Below are 23,074 nucleotides of genomic sequence, written 5' to 3'. Positions count from 1 at the left end.
GCTCAAGTGATCTTCCTGCTTCAGCCTCCCAATGTGCTAAGATTACAGGTGTGAGCCGCCACACCCAGCCTGTGTCACCCTTTAAAGCAGATCCACACTTTGATAATTCATCATTCAAACTGTCTCATACTATAGTATCCTAAGCCTCCATATCTTTGGCTGTAAACAAGTAGACTTAGCTTGCTTAAATCAGATGCTATTTCTCCCTCAGATGTAATAGTCCTAGACTATAACAGCTTACCAGTTCTGTTTCCATTCTTGTGATTATACCACCTATTTTCAGTACAGCATATTTTATCACTCTGATGCTTTCTTCTTTAATGGCTTCCTAAGGCAATTAGAAAAAAAATCCAAATAAACTCCTTACCCTGCCTTACGAGCTTGAGAGAATTCTGTCTTCTACCTCACCTCTTACCACTTTGCCACTCCTTGACTCACTCCATCCAACCTCTTCCAGTTACCCTCCAAGCTATTCCAGTTTTACAGACTGCATTAGCTAGTCCTTTTGGTGGTGTGTCCCTGCATTAAATGTCAACTCTAGAATGGGTGACTGGGGAACACCTGCCTCAAGTTGCCACTGAGAGGCTTTGTATTATCTTAATGTTCTACATCACATTTACAACTACTTCTCCATTATCAAGTAACTACTCTCTGGGAGACCAATGGCCTATTCATTCATGTATCCTTAACATCAATAATAGGTCCTAGTGCACTGAGGTGCTTAATAAACATTGTTCAGGCTGGGCATGGTGGCTCACGCCTGTAATCCCAACACTTTGAGAGGCCGAGGTGGGCGGATCACCTGAGGTCGGGAGTTTGAGACCAGGCTGACCAACATGGAGAAACCCCGTCTCCACTAAAAATACAAAATTAGCCGGGCGTGGTGGTGCATGCCTGTAATCCCAGCTACTCAGGAGGCTGAGGCAGGAGAATCACTTGAATCCAGGAGGTAGAGGGTGCAGTGAGCCGAGACCGCGCCATTGCACTCCAGCCTGGGCAACAAAGAGCGAAACTCTGTCTCAAAAAAATAAATAAAAAATAAAAAATAAAGAGTAAACACTGTTCAATGGTTGGTCTTCACTAAAACAATGAACTATATAAAACAGAAATATCTGAAGAAAAAAATACATACGCCAAGTCATTCATAGGAACCATGTATGGGCTGCATTATGAGAGCTCATTATTTTGGATCATCTGTATTTTCCATACTGTGCACAGCATGTATTTGTTTTTAATTGTGGTAAAATACACATATTTCATGTATTATTTTCAAAATAAAAAGGGCATAAGTCAAGGGAGCCAAACACAATGTACGAAGTAAGAAACACTCCTAGCTAGACTGATCTTTTCAAGTCTTACATCAAAATCCCATAAAGCATTTCTCTAGCACTCCTGTCCCTCCTTTAAAGATTTTTTCCCCCTCTTGTGTTCCTATCCTTCACATTTTATTTCCCCAATTATTCAAGTGAGGAACTTGAGATTCTTTGATACTACCCTTTTTCTCACCAAGACCTGGGCATATTACCTTCAAATATTCCAAATGCATCAACTTTAGATTTCTAGCACTGCCACTCTAGTCTAAGCTATAATAGCTCTTGACTGAAATACTGCAAAATCCCTTTATCTGGTTTACTCCAATACATCATTATCGAACTCCTTCAATTTGTTTACTCTGTAGCAAGAGACATTTCAAAATAGAAATCCTGTCACTAATTACCTTCCCCCTGCACCTACCTACCTGCCAAAAATCACCAACTTCCCCATTGCAGTTGGTAGGGATAAAGACCAACCTCTGTTAGGCCAACTAGACTCTTTACTGTCTGACTCCTAGCTATTCTTCTAAATAGGCACCTACTCAATTTCCCCATAGGGCTTCTTCAGGGGCCTTTTTAACTTAAGAGTGGGAATCTTATTTAATCATTTCTTTTTTCTTTTTTTTCCTTTTTTGAGATGGAGTGTCACTCTTGTTGCCCAGGCTGGAGTGCAACGGCGCAATCTCGGCTCACTGCAACCTCCGCCTCCCAGGTTCAAGCAATTCTTCTGCCTCAGCCTCCCAAGTAGCTGGGATTACAGGCATGCGCCACCATGCCTGGTTAATTTTTTGTATTCTTAGTAGAGACAGGGTTTCACGATGTTGGTCAGGATGGTCTCAAACTCCTGACCTCAGGTGATCTGCCCACCTCGGCCTCCCGGAGTGCTGGGATTATAGGAGTGAGCCACCGCACCTGGCCTAATCATTTCTTAGTAGTACCTAGAACAGTGCTTGGTATTTTGAAGTTCAATGGCTAATGAATGAACTGAGCCAGTGGAAGTTAGAATAACATGAACAAGTCTTGTGGCAGGGAAAATGGACAATAAAGGAGGAGAGAGACAAAGTATTGAATGGAAAAGATGAGACTTCAAACATTTCTAGGCTGATTAAATCAGAAAAAGAGATGTTCATCATCACAGAGCCAGGTATTCACAGGTTAAGTTGCATAGGGAAAAAAAAATACATTGTTTTGGACTTACCAATTTTGAATTATCAAAAGGGAACTAGCCAAAAGGATATTTAAAAAGACATGTTTAGAATGCAGGGTAGGTAGACAGCAGAAATGCAATTGAGTCAATAACAGCTAACACTGGCCAGGGGCGGTGGCTCACGCCTATAATCCCAGCACTTTGGGAGGCCGAGGTGGGTGGATCACCTGAGGTCAGGAGTTCAAGACCAGCCTGGCGAACATGGTGAAACCCTGTCTCTACTAAAAATACAAAAATTAGCAGGGCGTGGTGGCAGGCACCTGTAATCTCAGCCACTTGGGAGGCTGTGGCAGGAGAATTGCTGGAATCTGGGAGGCAGAGGTTGCAGTGAGCCGAGATTGCGCTATTGCACTCCAGCCTAGGGCAACAACAGCAAGACTCCATTAACAAAACACAAAAAAACAGCTAACACCAGTGACATTTTAAGTGCTTTACATGTTAACTCCGTGAGTTCTCACAATCACCCATCCCATTTCACAAATGAGGAGACAGGCACAGAAAAACGCTTACCATTGAATGGTGGAGCTGCCATCCAAGCCCAGGCTGTCTCCAAAGTTCTGCTCTTGATCATCATATAGTATATGGAATTTACTGAGTAGATAATATATGGAAGCCAATGTAGTGCCTGGCCTAAATAAAACAACTCAGAGAAATTTTGTGGGGAAAATAGACAAGGGACAGAAGAAACTAGTAGGGTATGGTGACAATAGAAAAACAGGAGCAGTGAGGCCGGGCATGGTGGCTCACGCCTATAATCCCAGCACTTTGGGAGGCCCTGGCGGGTGGATCACATGAGGTTCGGAGTTTGAGATCAGCCTGGTCAACATGGTGAAACCCCATCTCCACTAAAAATACCAAATTAGCTGGGTGTAGTAGCAGGCGCCTGTAATCCCAGCCACTCGGGAGGTTGGGGCAGGAGAATCACTTGAACCCGGGAGGCGGAGGTTGTGCTGAGCCGAAAGCAAGTCACTGCACTCCAGCCTGGGCAATAAGAGTGAGACTCTGTCTCAACAACAACAGCAACAAAAAACAGGAGCAGTTACAGGAATATTAGTGTCACAAAAGTGAATGCATTTCAAGGAGGCAACCAGCTTTATCAAACTTTTAGAGGTCAGCTGGGTGCGGTGGCTCATGCCCCATAATCCCAGCACTTTGGGAGGCTGAGGGGCGCGGATCACGAGGTCAGGAGATCGAGACCATCCCGGTTAACACGGTGAAACCCTGTCTTTACTTAAAACACAAAAACTTAGCCTGGCGTGGTGGCAGATGCCTGTAGTCCCAGCTACCTGGGAGGCTGAGGCAGGAGAATTGCTTGAACCTGGGAGGTGGAGGTTGCAGTGAGTAGAGATCGTGCCACTGCACTCCAGCCTGGGTTGACAGAGCAACACTCCGTCTCAAAAAACAAAACAAAACAAAAAAAAAAACAAAAAAAACTTTAGAGGTCAAAGACAAAGATCAGTTAATTTGGTAATTAACAGAAGGCTAGTAATGTTTCTGTTAATGCGTATTTCTGAATCTGCACTTACAGTATTTTGCCCAACATTTGATAATGCTAAAAAGACTTTTGAAAAATTTCATATATTCTAGACTTCTTATATTTCTGAAGCATGTGAAACATAATGAGTACATGTACTACATAAACAGATTAGACTTCAGTCCTTATCAAAAACTGCCAGAGACTTCTTTAGGAATAATGTGCAAATTATTTTCTATGTGAATGTACTTAAATCACAAATTTCTTTCATGACTTAAATTGTTTATCCAGTAATTTTACATGAGAGCACTGGCATCAAACTGATCAAAATAGTCTTCTAACTAGGAAGTCTTATAAACATAAAACTAAAAAAAAAAAAAATTCAAGGGTATCTATTGATCTGTAGCTAAAATATAAATTATGATGAGCAACTCAACTTCTTGAGTGGCTGTTTTCAAATATGTTGTTCCATAGAAATTCCCAGGACCAAGTACTAATTTGATCTTTCATATTTGAACCTATTTTCAGCAGTGTGGGATATACATTGTATCCCCTTTAAAAAATGTTTTTCCATAGCCAGAGTTAGATAAATTATTACATTATAATTAGAAGTCAGTTTACAAAAGGTTTAAGTCTTCCTTCCCCCTAAGATGAAGCAATGGTTATTCTGGTTTCTTCCCAGTACAAGTTTGCAAATACTGATTTAGAAATCTTAAAGTGTTATTAATAGTAGATAAAATTCAACAATATCATCCCCTTTAGGAAGGAAAAGGTTCAAGTTCTGAAATTACACATGCCTTAGGACCTCATTTTTCATTGAAAGCATGACTATATATGGCTAATGATTACATCAATATTTTTGTAGAGCTTGATAAATTCAATCTGCTCCTCCCTTCCTTTCTCCTTTCTTGTAAGATGCAAGGCAGAAATACTTTAGAAAATCCAAGGTTGTAATCTGCTTTAGATCATTCTCATCATTCTTACTACTTATTATTCTAACATTCAACATGTATACCAGCTGTCTAACTGGATTGGGATAGATCTCTTAGAATAGTCAAGTGTTACTTAAATGTTTTACCTTTTTTATATATCAAATTTCACATATAAGAAATTGTTCTAAAACCCACTGCTTATTATTTCCACTTAGTTTGTATGAAGTGCAACTGGGAGAAAACATTTGGGAACAATAAAAACTATAGATTAAATTAGGGACATAGATAAATGCTGCAGACATCAGTAGTTTATTGTTTGTTTAGTCCAAACACATTCAATATGGAAACTCAAAGAATACTTTCCACCTGAAACAATTAAACTAGATTCTACTAGCATATAATGCTTAACACATTACAGCAATAAAGATGGTAATCCATTGTTTTCTATACCTACTAAAGCCAAGATGGTAAAGCCAATTTGGTTGCAATAGTGTCATAAGGATAGAATATTACCATCAAAAAATAAAACAAAATCAGCAAATAACAGTAATGGTAGATGAATATTTTTACTCTGTTTCACTGAAAAGAGGACAAAATGTTGAAAGTCCACAGTACTGCAGGTGAACAATCACCATGTAAACTTCTCCATATGATGTTTTAATGTTTTATTCATGGTACGTAAAGACTGAAGCTGAATGGCTCTTTGCTCTACTTTTCTATTATTACACTTAACATTTGTCATTACTTTTGGTGCCAGAACAGTTTTCATGGATGGCAGGGCAATATCCTGAATTGGAAATTATATATATGTACATATATATACATGTATATATATGTGTGTGTGTGTATATATATATATAAACAGAAATAGAAGAAAATATGCTTGGGGGAAAAAAACAATGACAATAAAACAACTGCTTCTTTAAAAGTAGTATTAATAAAGGCTTCAAAACTCCAAAGTAATTTTCTGGTAAGAACTTCAAGTACTATACATCAGAAAGTATAAAACTGTTTCAAACAGAAAAAAAAAAAATCCTTAAACCCCCCAAAAATGGAAACTATGAAAATCCGTGTCCCCAAAATATATGCAATAGTGCAAGACTTTCCCTCAAACATGGAAGACCTCTTTCAAAGGGAGAAAAAGGGACAGATTTTACTCATATTGCCCAGTACATGAAGAACAAAATACAGGTATCATTTGCTAGTTTACTAAATAGCAAACAGTTGCCTAATTCAGAACCAATTTGCTACTATGTCAAGTGCATATCCTGTCTGTTTTACAAAGATAGAATGGAGAAGTCTTCCATGCTAACGAGCAGCTTTAAGTGGTCACACTTATTTACCCCACTCCTGCCTGAAACATCAGAAACTGGTATGTACTGATTGCTCCAAGCACAAAATTGGATAAGCTTTGCCATACTTGTGGTTTACTGGAACTTGCTATAAAGACAGACAATAATCCAGCAGCTACAAACTCTGCTCACAGAATTGTTTAAAGATTCATGTAAAAATAAAAGATGTCGTCCCAGACTTAAATTCAGGAGCCACTCGGGTGCTGACATCAGTTCAAGAATTGTGCAAAATGAATGACAGTTCCCTGCCCCCCAAATAGAAAATGCAAACACTTAAAGAGCTGCTGTTCTTTTCTCCGAAAATTGCAGTATCCTCACTTCAGGCTTACTTGCCATTTATGGAATCTGACTGCTTTTAAAATGTCACTAAAAATGTACGTCAAGTTGACTGACTTTTCCAAGCCCTGAAGTGATACGTTTCAAGGTCCACATTCGAGCTAAGAGAAAAGTCAACTAGAGACTTACTCAAATAACTGACTTCCTCCTTCCCTCTCCCCACAAACACACAAGACTCCCTCCCTCCCACAGATAACACAAAGTTGTTAACTGAAGAACAAGATAAATAATATGCTAGTCCATTTTACTGATTTTAAAGATACTGCAATTTTTATACATTTCGATGATTTTCCAACATTTTGCAGCTGTTTGGCTTTGCAGCACAGCAATTCATACACTATACTGTACAAAATTACCAGCAAGACTGGAATGATGTATTAATAGAAGGCACCATCATGCTTATTACATTACCAGAGAACAAAAATACAGTAAAGACAATTTTCACTGTACACAGCTTAAAGAAAGGAAAAAAGGGGAGGAGGAGTGTGTTGAGCAGCCAGCCATCCCTGTACTGAAGAGGGGCAGGTAGAAAAATCTTAGATATGGAGCTACTAAATCTGGTCTAATAGTCAAGACCATCGCATTTGAAGTTCTAATTTTTGTTATTTAGTTCATAACTAAAATGACTTCCTTCTGGAATATACTTGTAGTCTTGTTAAGGTTTATGTGTACACACGCTGGTCACAGCAAGCAGATAAAATGCCCTCATCATTTCACAAACTATTCTCTACCGGAAAAGAAGATGAAAGATTTTTTTCCCTGTTGCCTCCTGTTGCAGATGTCAATGTTAATGAGTTCAGAGTACCCATTAGTACATTTTGATGAGTGCATAACAAGTTTCTGTTGGTTTGTATTTTTGGGGGGAGCCAAGAAAAAAGGCAAGATTCTCCAATTGCACAAATTGCACTATTTGTGTTCCCAACATTAACAGGCAGAAACAGTAACACTTAAACAAAATGTGCAGCAGAAGATTTTTTTTTGACTCAAAGGACCTGAATTCAGTGGGCATGTCCTTTTAAGTTCACTTTGTCGTAGATAGTTTAAGATATGGTCATTTCTCAGTCCTTAATTCTCCAAGTCTAGATTTATAAATTAACAATGTGAATCCTGTTGTGAAATTGGGGAAATAATGTCCACCTCAATTTAAATGATAACCAAAAGATGCTTTTCACATCAAAGAAATGATCAAAAAGGCTGTGTCACATTCCAAAGCCAAAAAAAAAATTAACAAGAATGCAAACACGATGAATAATGTACCACTGCCAAGACTTTGCCAACAGTGGAGCTTCAGCGACGCTGTCCTGTGAAGCGGCCTTCCATTTGCCCGGTTCCTCTTCCAGAGCCAAGTTTCTGTGCCATGCCACCCCTTGGAGGAGGTCCTCTTCCATCACGATCACGCATCATTCCACCACCCACAATTCCACGTGGACCACCAGGACCTCGATCATTGCGCCTAATATCCCTGCGATCATCACCACCACCTCTGGTTTCTCGCTCTCTTGCAGCTCTTGTTTTTTTCTCTTCAACATTTAAACGTACTTCCCCTCGAAACATAATTGGCTTTATAAAAGAGGAGAAAAATATTTACATGGGCAGGTTAGACAGCAGTAGAAATGTATTACTCTGAACAGGTAAGTTAGATAAGCATAAGGAACAAAACACTTTTATAAGCCCCCTGCCCCCAGAGACAGGGTCTCAGCTGTCACCCAGGCTGGTGACAGCCAGTGGCACAAGCATGGCTCACTGCAGCCTTGACATCCCGGGCTCAAGTGATCCTCCCACCTCAGCCTCCTGAGTAGCTGGGATTATAGGTGTCCACCACCATGGCCGACTATTTTTCTTTTTTTGTAAAGACAATGTCTTGGCCGGGCGCGGTGGCTCAAGCCTGTAATCCCAGCACTTTGGGAGGCCGAGACGGGCGGATCACGAGGTCAGGAGATCGAGACCATCCTGGCTAACACGGTGAAACCCCGTCTCTACTAAAAATACAAAAAATTAGCCGGGCGAGGTGGCGGGCGCCTGTAGTCCCAACTACTCGGGAGGCTGAGGCAGGAGAATGGCGTGAACCCGGGAGGCGGAGCTTGCAGTGAGCTGAGATCCGGCCATTGCACTCCAGCCTGGGCGGCAGAGCGAGACTCCATCTCAAAAAAAAAAAAAAAAAAAAAAAAAAAAAGACAATATCTCACTGTTGCCCAGGCTGGTCTTGAACTCTCCTGAGCTCAAGCAATCCTCCTGCCTTAACCTCCCAAAGTGCTGGGATTACAAGTGTGAGTCACTATACCCAGCCAAAATTCTTAACATGCAATCTTTCCCACCTTCTTCAGCAAAGCAAGTAACAAAATTTAAAATGATCCACAAACTGCTAACAAATCTTTATTCTTTGCATAAATACCATTTAATAACTATTTTTAGCTTTATTATTAAAAGATTTTCTATGGTTTTTAAATACCCCAAATTAATATATACAACGAAATAATAAAGTCTTGAATTATGCCCTTTAAATCACTTACTTTTGCAATTAAGATTCTCTGAACTGGTTCAGAGTCATCAAAAACCACAAAACCAAAATTTGGAAGCTTTCCCCCAACACCCTTGGTATTGATGCGAAGTTCCACAACGTTTCCAAAACCTGTGAAAATATACATTACATCAAGGGTTAAATATTTTTAACAGAATACCTTGATGGCTCAAACTGTTCAGGATGAATAATCTTAATCTCCCTGATCCATTTTAAAATAAAACTTGCAAGCTTCTACACACAGTGATAGCCAACCTACATTTACTGAAGCAGGCAATCACCTAAGATACCAAGTAGCCTGCCTGCCTGTTGTGTTACCTTTCTGCATCTTTGTTAGTCCTTTCATACGTAAACTGTGTAACTCTGGAAAGACAATGTGTTTTCTCCTAATATATTGACCCGTTTGCCAAATGAATTCTTTATCTCTGAATTTATGACTGATTTATCCAGCTGTTTCTTCTAAACACTGTCGAGCCAGGCGAAATCAACACTAAGCAGTCACTGAGAAACATCTGAGATAGCCTACTCCCTTCTGCACAATTAAGGTGAGTCTGGTAGCTGGACACAGTATAAACAGAGAAACATTTTTTTAAAATAGTCATTTAAAAAGCTCCATATGCCTCTTAATTTAAAATAATTAAAAAACTTCTACAGCAAAATAAATCACTTACTCATGAAGAATTCTTTTAGTTCATTTTCATCAATATCATGTGGCAAGTTACCAACAAAAAGTTGATGACTATCTGGATAGCGAATTATTCTACGGTTGTCAGAGTCATTCTGTTCCATATCTCCTCTGCCTGAGAACAGAAATAGAGCAGATATTAAAGTTTACAATATCATAAAAACTACTTCAACAGAATGAATGTAAAAATCACAATATTGATATTCCTGTTTTAGTTTAATAAGAGTTGGTGAGCTTCTTGAAAAAGAGGCAAAACTACTTATTACTAGTAGGTTAGAAAACAGCATGACACTAAAATGTAAAGTGAGGACAATGACTAGGTTGCTAAAATAGCTTCTTCTAGATCTACTGGATTATACAAAAATCAAATACCAGTACAGGTATTCCTCCTTAACCAAACTGTTGCCATCACCCAGGAACCAAGCAGATTTCAGACAGTGAGGTACAGCTCTACTAAATATTTGCTTAGTCTTTTGAAATTCAAAATTCTTTGGCTGTATGACATTACAGCAAATCAGTAAATTTTAACAGCAATTATCACATTTATGTAGTCTATACATATTAGTGTATATGTATATATATACACATAAAATCTTATGATTCTCCCAATAACACGAGGAACACAGTGAGGAAAATAGGCAATACAAGAATAATTTGTGTAATATTTGACATAAAAGCAGCTCAGAATTTAAGGGTCTCACTCCAGATCCTAAGTTTAATCAGTGACAAATTTAGGACTTCTAGTTCAGTAACGTATCACTTTAAAAAAAAATTAACATTGTAAATGTGATATAAACTATCTCCATCTCTCCCATCTCCTCCCCAAAGCAATCTAAACATTCTTACAGAGTTCAAATAAAGGTATTACATGTATAGCTAACAATGTAAACAAGTCAAAAATCATGGCAACTTAATACCTAAGAATCAAAATGTGCTTATTGTTTATCTGTGAAGAGATAAGAGTGCTGAGAGAGTAGGTTATTGGCAACTTGGTTTTGAACTCTTAAAACCAGTGACTAGGCCAGGCGCAGTGGCTCACGCCTGTAATCCCAGCACTTTGGGAGGCCGAGGCGGGTGGATAACCTGAGGTCGGGAGTTCGAGACCAGCCTGACCAACAACATGGAGAAACCCCGTCTCTACTAAAAATACAAAATTAGCTGGGCCTGGTGGCACATGCCTATATTCCCAGCTACTAGGGAGGCTGAGAAAGGAGAATCGCTTGAACCTGGGAGGCAGAGGTTGCAGTGAGCCGAGATGGTGCCATTGCACTCCAGCCTGGGCAACAAAGAGTGAAACTCCATCTCAAAAAAAAAAAAAAAAAAAAAGACTTGTTAACGTCTTTTACACCTTCAAAATATGTCACCATGGCATGTCAACCAATCCTCCCTAAAAATTGGTTATTCGGCCCCAGACACTATTTTAGTGGATTGCTCACATCACATCTTTAAGCAATTTGAGACTATATGGGTCTGTGTATAGAACACATCATAGTTTCTTGGTTTTTTAAAATTCAGTGTTTTCCAACCTTACAAATGTTAAATGCTAAAGGCTATAAAAGAGCTGACTCACCTGGTCTTGGTCCTCTAGGAGGAAAACCAGGTCGTTCTCTAGGTCGTTGTTCACGCACACGAGGTGGCTGAGACTGAACTTCTGGTTTAGCTTCAACTCTTGGCTAAAATATAAAGAAAAAAAAACATTATAAAAAACACTCCACAGGAGAAAAACCAACCAAAGCAACTAACAACAAGTCACTAGCAGACAAAACAGCAGTTTTAAGTTTAGAATGTTTTTAACATAGTGTCCTATGTATGAGAAAAATAAATTTTTATCAAGATATTCTGTACCAATCTAGGACTGTAGGTAGCTTTTGTTTTCCCACTTAATGCTGTGTAACTCACAATAAGCTGCTTTTTACAGTCACATTTTTTCAAAGTTATATCAACACTGAAATAGCATAAAAGGTATTGCTACCAAAAAAAAAAAAATCACAAAAATGCAAGATGAACCACTCCATGTAAATACATAAACAAAATTAAAAGCTATCTTCATCTCAGACAAGAATACATAACACATAATTTCTAAAAATCTAGTTTGCTATCCTTTAAATATAACAGCGCTCAGTAGTACTGCCTAAATCTCTGCCCATAATCTTAAAATCAGTATTTTTATAGTTCAAAGTATAAAAATTAGCTTGCTCTAACACCTAAAACTGCTACCTTTAAGTTTAAAATGCATATTAAAAAAATGACAAACTTATAGAAACTTGTATGTAGCATCTCAAATAGTTAAAAGTCCTTTAGCTTCCTACTGTTCTTCCTTATGAGAAAAATATGCATTTGAAGTATTGGCCCCAACGATTCTCCTTAACTAGGGGGGACTGGGAGTAATAGGACAATTTAAGGTGCCTCCCAAAAGCTTCTGCCAACTGCTGAATTAAACATATAATTATTTTAAAAACAAAATTACATCGGCATCTGCTATTACCTTTTCCTCAAGACAACAGCATTTTCAGTATTCCCAACCTCTTCAGACCTTCTACTACCCAAATATTTATGGTCCAAGGAGAGACAAATATATGAACCTACAAAGGATGCTGAAAACACCCAAGAGAGTATGGAGAACATGTTCTCAACTCAGAAAGCTAGTAATTTCAGTCCCATCTTTAAAGATGGTCATCTTCCTGTAATCCCAGCACAAGGCCAAGCCGGGGGGATCACCTGAGGTCAGGAGTTTGAGACCAGCCTGCCCAATATGGCGAAACCCAGTCTCTACTAAAAATACAAAAAATTAGCTGGGCGTGGTGGCAGGCACCTGTATTCCCAGCTACTTGGGAGGCTGAGGCAGGAGAATCGCTTGAACCCGGGAGGCGGAGGTTGCAGTGAGCCAAGATCACGCCACTGCACTCCAGCCTGGCCAACAAGAGTGAAACTCCTTCTCAAAGAAAATAAATAAATAAATAAATAAGTGGTCATCTCTGAGGATCTCAGTCTATGCAGTGACACAAACTCTTTAATCATTTATATAACAGATATTGCAATTTACAAGGACAAATTTTGACACAAAATGCTTCTTTCAAAAATGACAATTTAATGTAAATGATTTCAGCCACTGTAACCAAAAGGAATATTAACTCCTATGCTAACAGTTTAACCAGGTTTGCCTGCCTCTTCCTAAATTGTTTTCCTCTATGTCAATGTCCTATTTCCCTCAAGATGAAGTTGCTTACCATATTCTAGAATTCTACTAGTTACAAAATGAATATTTTTAACTATCTCCAGGTTTTATTGTTGTTATTTATATGTATTTACTCCTATAAGGTCTGTATCTTTTATTTTTTTAGAGAGACACAGTCTTACTCTATTGCCCAGGCTGGAGTGCAGAGGCACAATCATAGCTCACTGTAACCTCAAATTCCTGGGCTCAAGTGATCCTCCTGCCTCAGCCTCCCAAGTAGCTGAGACTACAGGCACACCAGTGCCCAAGGCCCATATCTTAACTTACTTTTACATCACCCAAAGAACCAAGCACAGTGCTATTAGACATAGATGTTCAGTAACTATTGGTTCATTTAAATTAAATTACATTTTTAGTTCTCTGACCCAAAACATGCAAGATAATGTTCTATGTCTGACAAGGATATGTAAGTGACAGCCCTGAGACCACTGCTATCTGTATTTGGGGTTTAATTCTATACAGTAATTTGATGCAAAATGTGATGCTGGAAAAAGCAGTTATTTAGAAACTTCAACTAAGGGGGTCTAAAAGCATACTTCAGTATGAATGTAAACAGAAAATAAATGTACTGTGTCAAAGTTTAATAAAGAGTGTATTACTGACAATTAATAAAAATAATAAATGTACCTTTATTACAAAATTTAAGAAAAACCTTAGACTCATCCAATCCAAATGTTATCAAAGAATTTGAGGCCCTGGTCTTGACTGATTTAAATTCTTTTCAGAACGGATTATCAAAACACGAGTAACTACAAGTAGCAAAATAAAGTTCTTCCTTATTCTTTAAGGACGAAAATTAAAAGCAGATAAAGTTAAATATTGATAACTTCCAACATCTTACAAATAATTCATGCCATTGATTTAGGAATCTGACTGTAATTAGATATTTGATGATGCCAATTTAAGAAAAATACAAGAACAAAAAGCTAACACTGTCTCCTTCAGTAACTGATTGACACATGTTAACTAAGCCAGCTGCATCCTTATAATTCTTCAGGTCTCCAGTTTCATGATTAAAACTAGTTGTTCTGAACAGATAAAATGGCCAATATGCCACACAGTAGAGGGCCTTAAAATTAATTCCATGCAACCAGAAAGTATGATCAAATGACAAACCCACAAATGAAGGTCAAACAGAATATCAAGTAAGTACAGAACCATCAAATCAAGTCAATAAAAGCAGGTATAACCACAAATAATAAGCCCTTCAATTAAACATAAGTTCTTTAGGTGAGCTAGTAAATTTCCAGACAAAATCTTTTATTCAAGAAATTAACTTACCTACTTCTAAGTTAATGCCTACCAATACCCTGGAATTAATTTCCTTTTATCAATAATCTATGTTCAAAGTACAAGGAAACGAATACTACACACAAGCAACAAACTAAAATTGAAGGAGTATTAAATCAAGTAGAAATATCATGAATCCATTTCAAGTATAGCCTAAAGAGATTAGAAGTTCTTTTAAAGTTTAAATTCTAAACATTTAAAATTTTTGTTTTATTAAAGGGGTGGCATAGGAAATACAACTTCATTTCCTACATCTTGAAGACTAACTTCAAAAATACACACTTAAGGAAAATTACTTAAGATAAATATGAAGGTATTTTTCTGGGCAAGAGGCTAAGATTTAATCAGGCATGTCTTAGAGTCCTCTTTGATGTAAATACAGATAAGATACACAACTCTCCACACCAAGGTGCTGGATAACTGCATAAAGTCTACAGGAGGCTGGGCGCAGTGGCTCATGCCTGTAATCCCCACCCTTTGGCAGGCCAACGCTGGTGGATCACTTGACGTCAGGAGTTTGAGACCAGCCTGGCCTACACAGCGAAACCCCGTCTCTACTAAAAATACAAAAATTAGCCAGGCTTGGTGGCGGGCACCTATAATCCCAGCTATTCAGGAGGCTGAAGCAGGAGAATCACTTGAGCTGGGCAGGTGGAGGTTGCAGTGAGCCGAGAGAGCGCCACTGCCACTGCCAGTGCACTCCAGCCTAGACGACAGAGCGAGACCCTGTCTCAAAAAAATAAACATTTACATGAGCCACATATGGACTTGTGTCCAACTGCATGACTTCAAAGCCCACCCATACTATGTACATAAATGTCTGTGAGTTACTCTAGACCTCAATTTTTCTGTCTCTAAAATAGAAATAATAGTACCCACAGGTGGTTGTGAGAATTCACTGAGAATGAATAAAAAGTGCTTCACACAATGCTTGGCACATATCAAAGGCATAAGCACAAGCTATTTTAACTTTTAACTGTTTAAATTCTCTGAAATAAAATAATCCAAAGGTTCCAAATCCAAATCTGACAGGAAATGAAGATTCCAAAAGAAGGGCCAAAAGTCATTTATTGGGTCTTCGGATGGGTTGAAAAGTACAAACAATACTGCACAAACTAACTTCCTCTGTTAAGATGGAACTCTGGGTGACCATCTTACATAAGGGTAACCATGTATTTCCTGAACATCCAAATGGAAAAAAAAAAAAAAAAGTTATTATGGGCGTATTCTACTTTTATGTAGCTGATTACCTGTCCCCACACCAGAACCACCAAAAATTACTTTTAAAACCTCAAAATTTCACTGTTTAGAATGTATAAAAGATATATTTATACACTAACGTTTTAAACATAAATTTTCTAGTGGAATGAAGCTTAATGCAAAATGTAGGGAAAAAATTGGACACCCTTTATATGCTGATAAACTTAATTATAATTTAGTTCATTCTAAACTAAATCTAACAAACTTCTTAGGTAGGCAGTGTCTTATTTTCACATTTTTGAAAGCTCTGAAATGGGTAAGATGACAAACAGACAAAAAGCAGAATACTAGAATGATCAGTTAAGGTGAACACTACAGTCATAAGTTGGTACAGGCTTCAATTAAGTGGTGTGAACCACTTACACAGCGAGAGCTTAGGCAGCGTATGTTAAAAAGTTTCCTGGTTTTTTTTGTTTGTTTAAAAAAAAAAAACGATTCTTTAGTACGCCACACTACTTTGTGCCTCTCCAAATTTCTTACCTAAAATATTTTTGCTAAATAGAATTTGAAGCTTTTGAAAAAGGAACATTCTTTTTGTTATTTTAAGAAGCCTTTTAAATGACAATATTATATATTGGTAAAAACCAACTTAATCTGTATTTCACACACCCAAACCCCAAATACCACCTATGTAGATGATGAATGGAGATCTGACATTTAAAGTGGGTGCACTGACATACAATACAAGTTTTTTGTATATTTAATCCATAATTTCTGATTGACTCATTTTTAAAAGTACTTAAAAAATAAGCATTTGGCAATGTAACAAGGATACAATCCAATGTGTTCACAGATTGGTTACCTGTGAGACTGGTGCTTTAACATGGGGTGGAATTCCAGAGGAAGAAACAGTACCACTAGGAGGCAGGTTTTTACTGGTCACTGAAGCCCAGGAGAAAGCCTGCAGGAAATGCAACAAACCTAGACTACTAATCATGGAAAACCACCAACATTCCTATAGGGAAACTTCCAAATATATATTTTCTTTTCATTTCTAAACTATTGCTCTATATTGGAAGACTCCTAAAAGAAAGGCACACAGACACATGCCAGTCTATGTGCCAGCTTTCAAAATCTCATTATGCAAGCTTATTTGTAACTGTTTTGTCTGACTAGTAAATAAAACCACAAGCAAGTTCCTACGTACTCTAAGTAGATGAGCAAGTGGCAAACAAAACCACTAACAAACATGCTAGAAAAGCCCGAACCTAACAGAAACAATTTATTTCCCCTTTGGGGGTAAGATAGGGTGTGTGATGGTGTTAAGGGGAGAGGGAAGGATAGGAAAGAAGAGAGTATTAGCTGGAAACTCTGACATTCACAAATTGAACAAAGAATCTCCTCCTATCACTACCCAAATATACTTTAACCTTTGGCTTTGAAGAAAGATAAAAGAAGTTTCAGGTAGGCTTACATGATACACTAAGGATGTCACTCATCTTTCCAAGATAGTTTAATTGGTGTAGAAAGGAAACTGATCCCATTTAAACCACAAACAACAGGTATCTCTTCTTTTAATTACAGACCAACTTGTTTAAGTTGGGAAACTGCATGATTCCTGGTGCATCTGTGCTCAGAGAATTTAATACAGAATGAAAGAACAACTGACAGCTCTATACATGGATCCAAATAATTTCATTTAAGCTACTAAACAATGCATACACACAAGGAAGGATTCATCTTAAGTTATAAATTTCAGTCTTAGGGGGTATTTTGCGGGGCAGGGAAACAATAACATTTTTTCAGATAACAAAAAAAAAAACCCCACAGCTTCTTTCATATACATAAAGTAATTTACTAAACAATTTAACATAATAGAGAAAGGTCATACTTCATTAACAGCACCAAATTTGAACATGTGATGTTGTAAGTCTAAAGAGTTCTTTGATCTAACCTTTGGTGGTTCTTGTGGCAGAGAAACAGGTTCTGCCGGAGGAGGAGTAGTAGATTTCTCCTCTAATTCTTCTAAGTTCTTCTCCTCCACTTGTGGTTTCAGCTCTTCAGTCTTTGTTTCAGATTCTGTCTCAGGTTCAGGTTCATGAGAGGATTCTTCCAAAGGCTCCTCTATGCCATTACTACAATAAAATATTTAGTTCACTTTTTAGTGGGAGTTCAAGACAAAATTCAATTTCTCTCTAATCCAATAGGTGTAACTAGTTATATGCCAATAACCTGTTCTAGATCTACAAAGTATTCAAAGCAAAATTCCAAAAAGAACTATAAAACAGAAGGAATAATACTCTCAAGTAGCAGTTCCTTAACCCCACCATTTAAAAACTGAATTACTAAGAATGTTTAATGCTAACTATAAACCTATCTTTTATAAAAATAAAATGCTTACTCTGTGTTGTCTTAAACACTCCACATTATCAGTAAGGAACCACTATTTTGGTGCAAGGCATGTTCAATTTTTGGATTAAATAAAACAATTCTTTCCAAATTTGCATATATACAATAGGTACTCAAATACTGACCTAATAGGTGACTTTACCGAGAATTTACTTCCAACGATAATTCTAGGAACAAAAACCACCTTGCTGACATAGTTCAGACCAAATTTAACCTTGCAAATACTATTCTTACGTCACAGGGTGAGCTTCATAGTAACCACTGTTAGCATTTTCTTGTACAGGTTCAGGAGATGGTTGTCTTTCTTCTTGCTCCTCTTCTACTTCATCTTCTGATTCTGACAATACATAAAACAGCACATCTTTTTTAAAGAGGCTTCACAATTTCTAATGAACATATTTTTAACATGTTTAAGGAAGTGGTATGATAGTAAAAAAGAAAATTTGACAATTTTCTTTCTTTCTTTCTTTTTTTGAGATGGAGTCTTGCTCTGTTGCCCAGGCTGGAGTGCAGTGGTGTGATCTTGGCTCACTGCAACCTCCGCCTTCCGGGTTCAAACGATTCTCTGGCCTTAGCCTCTTGAGTAGCTGGGGTTACAGGTATGCACCATCACGCCCAGCTAAATTTTTTTTTTTTTTTTTTTTTTTAAAGTAGAGATAGGGTTTTCACTGTGTTGGCCAGGCTGGTCCCAAACTCCTGGTCTCAAGTGATCCACCCACCTTGGCCTTCCAAAACACTGGGATTCTGGGTGTGAGCCACCTTGCTCAGCCCCCAAAAAATTTTTTTTGTTTTTTTAACAAAGGCATTCAACTGCAATATCCTCTGTTCTCTCAAAAACTGGAGAGCAAGGATGAAGTTTAATATTTGTTGTACTCTATTAGAAAAAAAAAAATTTTCGTAAAAGGAAAAAAATTATATTAAAGCCACAATTTAGCTTCCTTCGTCACATCTATTTAATAGACCAATAATGATAAAGAAACTAACCACTGTACATCAATGGAAGATCAATTAAATAATTATGGCATAGCCACAATGTAGACAGCCAACAAAGACATACTACATTAAAAAAAAAAGGAAGCTTTAAGTCAGTGTAATTCCACATTTATAAAAATACATGCTGCTATGAATAGAATCCAAAAACCTTCTCCAATAGGTACCAAACTTGGTTATCTACAGAGGATGAGACTGAGGGAAACCTTTTTTCTTGACATCCAAATTTTGTATAATCTCAAACAATGGACATCTTTTTATAACAATGACAACAACAACAAAACCACAAAAAAAGATGTTTGACTCAGTTACAATAAAGAAGCAAATTTCCATAAATGTCATACTTATAGAAAATAGTCTATAAAGAGTACCAACAGAACCCTTCTATCTTCGTATCTTCAAAGTAACCTCACCTTCATCAAGTTCAGGCTCAGAATCACCAAACACTTCATCTTCATAACGAAACATATCATTGTGAACATAAAATTTATTTGGAACAGATCCCTATAGGAAACAACATTTATTCCATAAATACCCAGAAATCTGGTATTATATAAAAAAGCAAATTACATGGCATACACAATTTCTCATTTTAATACTGGAAATCTGGACTTAATATAATTTTCCAATGCTGAACATGCTATGATGTTTATATAAAATAAAAAGGTCACTCAAAAAAATACAACAGTAAAACTCGCCATTACTTTTGCACCAACCTAGAACTCAAGAAACAGCTATTTAATAGAAAAGAAATCAACAGAACTTTTCTATTTTGTTTTCAAATGTAACCTTTCAAATATACCAATATAGTTTTTGTATTAATGTAATCTTAATCATCCATTTACAAGCTTATATCAGTATTTGACTTATAATTCCAAATAGTCAAAGCATATGTACACACACACACACTCACTCACTCAAACAACAGGTCAAACACAAATTCTTCAAAAATAGCAGTATGCAAATCTAAATTTATTAGAAACCCTTGGACACTTCAAACCAACTAGCAACAGCCAAATTCAACCATATAAATGAAAACTAAATGAAATGAGAAACTTACTTCAGGAGCCAGAACAAAGGTTTGCATAAACTTCCTTTCTGGTTGTCCACTGTTAGACAGCAAACCCATGACCTGGACAACTACTCCATCACTCAAGGTTGCATGAGCATCCACATGACGAATTTTAGTATGACATTCACTGAAGTTCAGAGATAACACTTTGTGGTGTATATCCTTTATTAGGGAGGGAGGGAAAAATATAAACTCTTGTAATACTGCATTACCTACACAATACTATTACCTGCCCTCACTGATTTCCTTACAACTCCACAGTATTAACTACTTAATCTTCCTGACTGAACTGAATCCACTGACCATGCTATGCATCACTGCCAGACTGATGCTCCTAAAGAAGAAATCACAATAGCTCTCTGATATTGTGCAGTAATCTGGCTTTATACAGCTGTCTCCCACTTTTCTGTAATAAGTATTTAGTCATTCTCATATGTTGTCTGCTCCTTGAACTTACACATAATTTTACTGTGTGTTTGCTGATGCTATTTTTTGTCTACTTGTAATTCTTTATTTGGTAAGGCCAAATCTTATGGTCTCACATCCTCTACACAAAGTCTTCCTTCCCTGTTAGGTCATAGGAAACATATGTTTCTGGGCATTCCTATAGCATAGGGTTTAGCTCAGATTTGTATAAACTTAATACACTGTCTTAACTATCTGCTATATAAAATACATCAATGAGATAAAACATACTGTTCTCTTCTTTGTAGCCATCGCAGTGTAACACCACGTTTCACACAAAAATGATGTTTAAGAACTCAAAGCATGTCTCACAATTATTGTTAAACTGAACAACTACTGACAATTTATGTTGACAATTACTGTCAAACATAAATTTCAGTTACCAATAACAATCATATTGAAAAAAAAAATCCATGGACATAAGAAGGCTATTTTTAAAAATCTCTGTCTTAACACAACATTTCTAAACTATATATGAAATTGATACTTACATTTTGGCCATAAACAGCTTCCTGGGGCTTTCCACTAGCATCTACTCCACCATGAACATAGGAAGAATTCCTGCCATAAAACCTGCAAAACCATAATTAATGATTAACACTGAATTGTCAAGAGAAGCCTAAGAGGCAGTAGAATTCTGGTGTCATAGACTAGGTTCCGGATCCGGCTCTGTCACTAGTTGTGTAATCTTGGACAGGTAAATTACTTAAGGTCTTTAAGTTCAGTTTCCTTGGTTATAAAACAGGAACAGGAACTACTACACAGGGTCGTTGTAAGGATTAAATGAGTAATGCACATAGAATGCTCTTAGTTTATCTGGCACAGTACGTAGACAATCATTAGATACTCATATCTAATTCTTATCACATATGTTTTTTGTTAAGTGGAAAAATCGGATATTTTTGACTATTTAGTACATTCTAAATACAGATGCTATAGTAACCGACCCTGTTTTTCTCTTCAGATACAAAGATTCAGCTATCTAGATTTGTTTGGGAATCACAGTTTAATACTATATTCAGATCTCCAAATGATTACTAATTCTAAAGGCTTAAACTGTTTAGATTTAAAATAACTGAAACAATTCAGAGATAAAGTCTAAAATCCAAAATTACTTCAGCATCTAATTTTTTAATATTTTTGTACTGTTCCTAAGTATGTGTAAATTAGTCTTTTATTGGCATTATCCAAAGCAATTAGAATTAGAATCTTTCTAAATTAAGCTCAAAGACGTGAAGTTAATTTTTTCACAAAGAAAACGCAACTCCTATGGTAATAAAACATTTAAGAGCTTCCTTTATGCTAAGCAATGTTTTTAGTGTATTATGTGTACTGACTGACTTAATTTTCTTAACAATCTCATGAAGTACTATTATCTAAATAAACAAGCTGCGGTTCAGAAGAGGTTAAATTAACTCCCCTAAGGTAATATACCTATCAAGTGGGGCACCCAAGATAAGAACCTAGTCTAACTTGAGAGTCCATGCTTTTAGCCACTACTCTTACTATTAAATTTACACTCTTTTCTCTCATGTACTACTGGCATCTTTCCTACAGAACAGTTTGGCTGTGTGTGTATCTGTGTGTATACACATGAAAAGTCTCAGAATGATCATATCTCTTTGATGCATTAATTCTTCCAGGAAAGTATCTAAGAAAATAACTAACTAGCAACGTACACAAATAATGCATGTTTCAGGATATGTATTAGTGTTGCTTATCACAAGTAGAAAATTATAACAACTTGAATTTTCATTAAGAAAGAAATTGGTCAAATAAGCTAGGTCTAAAACAAGTCTGTTACTGTTTAAACATGATGGTGTAAGGCCTTATTGTTTTAATTTTTTTTTTTTTTGGTCACTAAAGAAAACAAAAAACCCTGTATCATGAAAAGACCAAATTTCAGATATCAAAGGGCCCTATTAATTCTATATCTTCCCCCAAACTCCCTCACATACACTGTCATCAAAAACATCTTTACTTTTACAATTAGAGAAAGACACAGTTATTCATTTTACATTTATTTGCGGGGAAGATACATGTTAGTTACACTTTATATATACTACATTATAATAAAGTGGTTGGGGACACTACTCAGAACTGGGCCTGAATATTGGCTATGGTTAGCTTGTTTACTTATTGAGTGATCCTAGATGAATTACTAACCTCAACTGTCTAATAGATAAAGAGCTAATAAAAGTAACTTCACTTTAAGACTGTCATAAGGAGGCTGGGCGCGGTGGCTCATGCCTGTAATCCCAGCACGTTGGGAGGCTGAGACGGGCGGATCACGAGGTCAGGAGATCGAGACCATCCCGGTTAACACAGTGAAATCCCGTCTCTACTAAAAATATAAAAAAAATTAGCCGGGCGTGGTGGCGGGTGCCTGTAGTCCCAGCTACTCGGGAGGCTGAGGCAGGAGAATGGCGTGAACCCAGGAGGCGGAGCTTGCAGTGAGCTGAGATCAAGCCACTGCACTCCAGCCTGGATGACAGAGCGAGACTCCGTCTCAAAAAAAAAAAAAAAGACTGTCATAAGGAATACATGAGATAATATACATATGTAAAGTAATTAGAGTCTAGCAAACAGTAAATAT

General features: G+C 37.2%; 1 protein-coding gene across 8 annotated transcripts in view; it reads right to left on the bottom strand.

Annotated features, from left to right (window-relative positions):
- Positions 1-5,216: 5,216 nt before the first annotated feature.
- The window catches only part of G3BP2 (G3BP stress granule assembly factor 2), an 83,773-nt gene continuing 65,915 nt past the window's right edge, over positions 5,217-23,074 (bottom strand). For 4 of the 8 annotated variants that reach the window (XM_015138515.3, XM_015138513.3, XM_015138514.2 and 1 more), the window contains exons 3-12: positions 20,970-21,051; positions 20,002-20,175; positions 19,355-19,445; positions 18,186-18,288; positions 17,497-17,677; positions 16,405-16,503; positions 11,388-11,490; positions 9,804-9,932; positions 9,125-9,243; positions 5,217-8,174 (exon numbers count right to left, since the gene is read on the bottom strand). In XM_015138515.3, the coding sequence (XP_014994001.1) occupies positions 7,902-8,174; positions 9,125-9,243; positions 9,804-9,932; positions 11,388-11,490; positions 16,405-16,503; positions 17,497-17,677; positions 18,186-18,288; positions 19,355-19,445; positions 20,002-20,175; positions 20,970-21,051 (1,354 nt within the window). In that variant the 3' untranslated portion in view covers positions 5,217-7,901. 8 annotated transcript variants of the gene reach the window in all.

Source organism: Macaca mulatta, chromosome 5, assembly GCF_049350105.2.
Source record: "Macaca mulatta isolate MMU2019108-1 chromosome 5, T2T-MMU8v2.0, whole genome shotgun sequence".
NCBI classification, from domain to species: domain Eukaryota; kingdom Metazoa; phylum Chordata; class Mammalia; order Primates; family Cercopithecidae; genus Macaca; species Macaca mulatta.
The sequence above is the reverse complement of the archived record's forward strand: the minus strand, read 5'-3'. Positions and strand labels throughout refer to the sequence as shown.